This window comes from Cephus cinctus, unplaced genomic scaffold (assembly GCF_000341935.2).
Source record: "Cephus cinctus unplaced genomic scaffold, Ccin1 Ccin1_scaffold1857, whole genome shotgun sequence".
NCBI lineage: Eukaryota > Metazoa > Arthropoda > Insecta > Hymenoptera > Cephidae > Cephus > Cephus cinctus.
Genome location: NW_014334032.1, coordinates 252,394 through 260,387, shown reverse-complemented (window position 1 = coordinate 260,387; position 7,994 = coordinate 252,394). Strand labels below are relative to the sequence as shown.

At 45.6% G+C, this 7,994-nt stretch overlaps 1 protein-coding gene across 1 annotated transcript in view; it reads left to right on the top strand.

Moving 5' to 3' along the window:
• The window catches only part of LOC107273883 (protein gustavus), a gene marked incomplete in the record, with an annotated part of 24,019 nt that overhangs the window by 12,210 nt on the left and 3,815 nt on the right, over positions 1–7,994 (top strand). The window contains 5 exon segments of the mRNA XM_015752486.2: positions 2,410–2,795; positions 3,623–3,852; positions 3,973–4,303; positions 4,405–4,563; positions 4,643–7,953. Coding sequence (XP_015607972.1) covers positions 2,410–2,795; positions 3,623–3,852; positions 3,973–4,303; positions 4,405–4,563; positions 4,643–4,782 — 1,246 coding nt within the window.

Below are 7,994 nucleotides of genomic sequence, written 5' to 3'. Positions count from 1 at the left end.
CCCCCCCCCGCCCCCCCGGGACCATAAAGCTATTAGTTATTGAACAACAGGGAGTGGCGAATATGGGAAGTGGATGCGAACTAGAACGAAGTGGCCGTAAGCCTTCTGTGTGTTCACTATGGCTTCAGCTTCCAAGGGGCCTTATGGCGGCAGTGGCCTAGGCGCGGGGCCCACTGAACATCACGGTACGGCCTTTGTCGTTGCAGCTGGTGAACAGGTGCGAGGGCGACGGACTCGTCAGCTGTTTCTAAACGCGATACCATGTAAACGCACATCAGCGTATGAACCGACCTTTACGTATGATCAGCCTACGGGTTAAACTTTATCTTGAAATAACCCATAAGTTTCAAAAATACACTCGTCTGCCATAATTATGTAATCTTCATTAAATACGTTTATCATATAGAAAAAAAAAAAAAAAAAATTAATTGTTATAAAAATAAGGGAAATAAAATTTTCTCAAAATTCCCTAGTACTTTATTCACTATAAAATAATTCGAGGCTCTAACGTGTACAGTCGTTCCAATAGTTATCAACAGACCGCGACTGGCAGTACCGTGCGTGCTGACTATGACAGTACCGTTATCCACATTCGTTTGATCGATCTCGTTTACTTCGAACGTCAACGTTTTTTCTTGCACGAAAATGTGAAAAAAAAAAAATAAAAAAAAAGTAAAGCCATACCCATAGGTTAGTCTCGTCCGTTGCATCGATGCGTGCTCGATGAATTATTTCTCTTTTCTCTCTCTCTCTCTCGCTTTATTCACTGGTCTCTCCTCCTTCTCTGATAAAAAGGCTTTGTTACCCGTATACGAATCTCTTACGGGCGCCACGCAAAAGAAAACCTTTGAATTCTCATCGGGCATTTCCAAAAGCGATACTCGGCCGACGGGGGGGAGCCTCCCTCTTCTGTCTCTCCCCCTTCTGTAAGGACCGAATTTTAGCCCGGGAGATTTTTGCCGGTTTACTTGCGCGGGTGGAACGGGCTATACGGTGGTACGAGAGGGGGATGGATTTGAGTTGGGTTTTGTTGGGGTGGCGAGGGGGGTGGGACGTGAGGGTGGCCGAGAGAGTGAGAGAGTGAGAGAGGCCACGGATCAATACCACAGGCAGTCGCGCCTCTGGCACATTCACCGTCCAAACCTTTCCAACGAAGCGTGCTTGCGTTCGTACCGTCAAAATTCACCGCAGAATCCGATCCTACGGTCGGATTTTGAATTTTCCCACGGGTACTCTGTCTCTCTCTCTCTCGCGTTCGCTCCTGGATGGCAGAAGAGACAGGCTGGAGAAAAATCCGAAAATCGGTCGTGGGGCGTTTCGATTCTCGGAGATTCGTCGAGGAACCGAGGAAATCGGAGACGAGAGGCAATGACTTTTTATTTTTAAGGATTTTTTGAAAATTTTTTTTTTCGCTTTTTTTTACCCGAAAAACTAAATTTTGTCTTTCTCTGCCTCCATTCGGTTCGTATACGAGCTGGTAGATATGATCCATCCGTAACTTATCCCGGGGTACTTTCCGTTTCTAAAGTTTGACTGCGACGGCTGCTGCTTTTAGGAGGAATTGAAAGTTTTCTTTTTTTTTTTCTTGCCGATAAAAAGTACATCTGCCAATCTTCTCGTACACAGTCTGTAATAACTTCGTCTACTGCTTGATTGCTTCTGATCAGAGGATACTTGCTTAGACGATCCTCGCGATCGATCTCGATTACCGATACGTTACTTGTTGGCTTGACTGTACGTTAAATCAAAGTCGATCTGTAAATCGAATTTAAATTGTATGGCCATTCGTCGACTGGGTTATGCCGAGAATTCACGAGGAGCATCGGTCCCGTGCGCTTCCGCTTGTCGTAACAGTCGGCATTAATTCGAAAGGCTCGATCGATTTGGCGAGTCCTCGACATTACGGATTACGACTGTATTCACGGTGCAATGGAAACGAAGGTGGAAGCCGGGACTGTTTAAGCGGGAGATTAGTTTGATCAACTTGGGAATTAATACAAATTAGCTATGGCTTTTCACAGCGTCGACTAATCTCTGCGCTACGACGAAATTGACCCCGCAATCCTGTCCGGTATCTGCGGCCGGAAGTTAACCACAGCGGAAGTAGCTGTTACGTCAATGAATGTATATACCAGTATAACGCGTGGCCAGAGTCTAGTACGACGTCCCATTCATTCGATCGAAAATATTTTACTGCCTCTACTAACCGGTTGGTGATTTGAAAATTTTGTAAAAAAAAAAAAAAAAAAGTGTAAATTATTTTCCTCACCCGTCAGACACTGTGCTGATTCGGTGTAATCGTTAAAGTCACGTTAAAACGACTTGGACGAGGTAAAAACGCGGATAGCACAACGGTTAGAGAGGCATTAGAAAGTTAATTTTGCGTAACGAGTGTCTTTTTGGTTGCAGGTATAAAGCGAATCGTTGCGTGAGCGGGGGCGGCAGCCGCACTAGCGGGGCAACCGGCGGTGGGGGCCTCGTGAGCGGCGGAGTGATAGGGGGCCGCGGCGGCGGCGGCGGCGGAGGCGGAGGATTGGGGGGAGGAGGAGGCGGTGGAGGGGGTAGCCCCGGCAGGGGCGCTATAGAGGGGGCGGCTCCGCCACCACCACCGAGCACAGATCATCACCACCACCACCACCACCATCATCATCACAGTACCACCGGCACGAGGCACCATAGGCACAAATTGCCAGCCGGCAAACAGTGCATCGAACACCGTCATCACCATCATCACCGGCATCACCCTCATCATCGCTCCCACCATCGGGGCATGAACATGGGCCAAAAGATTTCAGGTTAGATATAGGGGAAAAAAAAAAAAGAAGGTTGATGGTACCGTGGGATTATTCGAGGGACGTGTTTTTTTTTTGAGATGGGAAATTTTTTTTTTTTTTTTGAAAATCAAATATCCATCTTTTTTTTGACCCAGGGCCCTTTGTTCGAGGATTTCTATTATTATTGGTTTATCGCGTCGTTATTTTTATTGTTTAAGATGGTTAGAATCGTCGTGGTGGGATTTTTGTCGATCGTCAGCAATAAAAATGAGAAGTTTCTTGATTTATTAATACCCTTATGTCGAGGGACGAATATACGATCGAAGGTATTATCTCGAAGACGGTCGGGGAGCCAGCTCAGGATACCCTTGAAGGATAACGTAGAAAGGACCGGCGATTCTCCTAGCTAGGGTCGTACGAGTGTTTCCACTACTCTTGAACCCTACGGGTAGACGACCCTTCGTATCCTCTCCTAGTCCCTTTTTGGGGTCCCTTCAGGGTCCCTTTCCAGAGACCCTCCAGAACCGCACGTCGAGCCGTAGAGACAGCTGCGGGAGCAAATAAACCTTCGTCCGGGTACACGACCCTTCGTAAGTTACTTGGGGCTCCTGAAACGACGGAAGGACTCGGGGCTTCCCTAATCTTAGTTTACGCGACGGCATTCTAACGCCGGGATCAGCCCCCTTGGCTATACGGAAAGTCAGACAGGGTCGGGTCAACCCAGCAAAGTTCCCTACCCCCACGCACGGAGGTGACTGAACCATCCGCTTGAAATTCTTTTTTTTCTGTTTACTTTTTTTTCTTTTCTCCTTATTAACTTACAATTTACACGAGGATTGGTTTTTTAGGCGGCGTGAAGAGCGTGACGCGCGAAAGCGGTGCGGGGGCGGGTGGCGGCGTCGGCGTCGGCGGAGGTGGTGCTGTGGCTTACAAACCTGTAGTGCCGCGAGAGCTCGCCCAGGACTTCTCAAGACCGGCGCGTCTCGACGTCCTCCTCGATATGCCACCCGCCTCGCGCGAGACCCAGGTTCATCACAGCTGGAACGCCGATGACAGGAGTCTCAATATATTCGTTAAGGTTCGTACGAGGTTATACGTAATCGTGATGATAAAATAAATTAAAAAAAAAAATTTGACCCGGGTCAAAGTCTTCTGGGACCGTCCGTACGTTAACTGTATGAAATTTGTATTCTTGTAGGACGACGACAAGTTGACCTTTCATCGACACCCCGTCGCACAAAGCACCGACTGCATACGAGGGAAGGTCGGCTACACGAAGGGGATGCACGTATGGGAGTTGCACTGGAGCACGAGACAGCGTGGTACCCATGCGGTCGTCGGGGTCGCAACTGCGGACGCGCCTTTACACAGTGTCGGCTATCAGAGCCTCGTAGGGAATAACGAGCTGAGCTGGGGCTGGGATCTTGGAAGAAATAAGCTCTATCACGATTCGAAAAATAACAACGGGGTTACGTACCCCGCGCTCCTCAAACCCGACGAGACGTTTATCGTTCCTGACAAATTTTTAGGTGAGTCGGAGGCACCCTTTTAATCCATGCGACTGTACGTCCCTGGCCAGAGGCAGCTACCGGACTCTGCCGATCCGTCCTTACAATTTTATCTCTTTCAGCCGTCTTGGACATGGACGAGGGTACGCTAGCGTTTGTCGTGGACGGCCAGTACCTGGGTATAGCGTTTCGAGGTCTCAAGGGTAGGAAATTGCATCCCATAGTGTCTGCGGTATGGGGTCACTGTGAGATCACCATGAAGTATATAGGTGGACTTGATCGTGAGTATCGTGTTTTGTCTGTGCGATTGGCTCAGGTCAAATTGATAGCACTTTACTGATGATTGGATCGTTATTGTAGCCGAACCTCTGCCCCTGATGGATCTTTGTCGAAGAGTCATTCGACAGCGGATCGGCAAGCATCGACTCGAGGACAAGATCAACGAGCTTAATCTTCCCCAGGCGATGAAGACTTACCTCCTCTACAGGGACAGGAGGTAACCAACGAGTGGTCGCCAGACGTCACGTCAAGATCACAACTACGAATACAACCACCACGCGATATTATTGCTGTCGCGACGCACAGGGGATGATAACGACGACGATGACGAAGATGATGATGATGAAGAGGACAAGGAAGACGAGGATGATTACTACGACGAAGATGCCAACGGAAGAATGTCTATCCCCTCCACGCATACGGTCCGATCAGCAAGACCACGACAAGCCCACCAATGATAGGCCGCGTGTCTCCCGCCAGAGATTGTCAGAGGATTCCGCGAGTGCGATCGACGGTTTCTCAGCCTTTTTTTTCGGGCTTAAGGATCGTTCGATACTCGAGCCTGCCTCGGTAGTAGACTATTATGATTATTATATTATCATTACTATTATTATTACGATTGTATTGTCGCCTCAGTCAGTTCTGTTTGAGAATACGTGCCCACGCGCCCGTACTTCACTTCGCTGGTATCGACGATCGTGTTAGTACCTTGAAAAGAAGGTTAGGGATCCTGTTTTTCTTTTTTTTTTTCTCTCCCTTTATTATCATTATCACGCGCTCGATGAGCTTTGTCCGCCGGACCCGAGAAAAGCTGCTATCGAAGGTTGTAGATAGACCAAGCTCGACTGACCTGAACGCTGGTTATACGAAGAGAGGGAAAAACGGAGCCGGGAAAGTCGATGAAGGTGGAAAAGAATGAGAATCGTAGTGCGATGTTTAATCATGGAAAATTGCTAGCTGCCGCTGCGTAAAATTATTTTGTAGTAACGAAGGAAGAAGAAAAAGAAACATAGCGAATTATTAGGTGATATTGTTGTTTTTTATGTTGTCCTTACGATTAAAATCGTGGAGTCTTTATTAATTGTTATGATTAACTGGTACGTGCGGCGTATCTCTTTTTTTCTTTGATACGCTTTTATTTTTCCTTTCGCATCACACTCGCGCCGGATTCTGTGTCTTCTTTTACAGTCTCACTTGTTTTGCCTCTCTTCCTCTCTCTTCTTCTTCGCGGATCTACCATCTCAATTTCTTCTCAGGTCTCTCTTTCTTTTTATCTCCTTTTCTTCTTACTTTTTCTTTACGTCGTTACCCGCTTTACGATAATCGATACCACGGGGCAAGACAAACCCCGCGATATGCGAGAGACGATGATAGTAGGATTGTAAAAAAAAATTGGTAACGGTACAGAAGAGATGCCTTTATCGGCGAATGACCATGGCAGTAATGCAGTGTATAGCGCGATTAGCTCATTGCTTAAACAGGGAGACACGTGGCTCGTGAGAGAGAGCGAGAGAGAGAAAGAGAGCGAAAAAAAGAAAAAATTTTAGAGAAGAAGAATAATGCGTAAACGAAACAAGGAAACAAAACGGAAATGGGAAACTAGATAGGACAGATGACCGTGGCCAGGTAGCTTCTCACGGTTGGCCAGTAAAAATTTTAGACTTAGTCGAGCCTGAAGGCTGACAGGTCAACGGTCTCCAATGAAAGAAAAAAAAAAATAAAAATAATAATAATAATAAATCGAAGAGGATTAATTAATATTCCGTCGCGACGCTTTAGAGTGGTACGTTATGCGAGGAGCGCGGACTCGCTCTAGTCCAGCGCACTGCGAGTGAAACCTATTTAACTGGAGCTCCACTCGATCTACGTGGACGGGGACGAGGACGACGTCGAACTTGGGGTCGGTTTTATCACCGACGCCGACGTCCACAGTGGCTACGAGGGACACGCTTAATAATCGTCGGAGCTGACGGGTGTACGTGTACAGTACACTGACGAACGCAGCCGAACAGAGCCACCTTCCAATAGACTCGTTTTTCAAGTATTTTCTAAGCATGCTAGGTCTTAATGAAGTTTAGTGGAGTGAGTGTATAACGGAATGGACCGAAAAGAGATGGAGATGAAACAAAAAAAAAAGAAAAAGAAAATTAGTACGAAACGTCACGTGACGGAGAATGATAGTGGTACGTGTGTGGGTCTATGAGTGTGAGATGCGTGATGCGTGTATAAATACGCGTGTAGAGATTAGATGGATGGGAATAAAAGAATGTGAGGTAATTGGAAATAATTGAATTGGAGGTTATGTTCATTAATTAAAATTCGAATACCACGAGGAAACCTAATGGAAATCCTGACGGTGATCAAAGTGTGTTCCGCCGTGCTGATCAATAGCGACTAATATGTTTACATGATATTTGCTGGGTGTGCGAGTATCGATAGGATATATGAATTTAAAAAAAAAAGACAAGAATGGTAATATGACTGAGAGACGAGAAACGTGTATGGGATTGGTCAGAGAGTGAGAGAAAGATGATAATGATCGGTAGTCGTAGCACGACTGGTATAATTCTGTAATCATTACCCGAGGTGTGATAACGCCCGGGTGGATTAAAAGAGTGAAAGGGAAAGAAATGAAAGAATTATTATCTCGGATAAGTGAGCGAGAGAGAGAAAAATTACACAATTACCTTAACCACTAGAGGATTACTTGAGCACGACGACTTGAGGGATGTATTAGCGACTGAACACGGGCATTGGCAGAAATTCCAAACACGAATTAAAACTGTCATCGATTGAGATAAACGCATTGAATGTTGATCCGACGACGATGATTATAATAGTACATTATGCAACAAGGGAGTAAAGTCGTTGATTATGCCCGCGGGTGAGAGTGTACTGCCCGAGCCAAGCGAGGGCAGTAAATCACCCGAGGGAATAACCGACTTTATTCTCGTGTTACATATAGTGCTTTATTTACGACTGAGCTAAAATAGCCACTTTATTCCCTGAAAAGTGGAAGCAAATCAGCCATCGTCATTATGATGGAAATATACGTTTTTTCAAATATTCAAAAAATTCAAAATTTTTAAATTTTTCACCTTTTCAAAACTTTCAAAAATTTGCGAGAATAAAGTTCATTATTTCCGCAAAATGCGGAAATAAAGTAAATTTGCGGGAAAACCAAATATGCGGGAATAAAATGCTACTTTAGTCCTGCTTTTCAGGGAATAAAGTGGCTATTATAGCTCAGTCGTGGATAAAAATTATTAATGTCGGACGCGCGATAAAAAAAAACTACTATTACTGCTACTACTAATATACTACTACTACTATTTTAGCATGACAACTTGCGACTGGTCCCTAGTAATCTTACGTTTTTCTCGTTTTTAAACATTTATTTCTTTTTTTTTTTTTTTTTTTTTTTTTTTTTTTT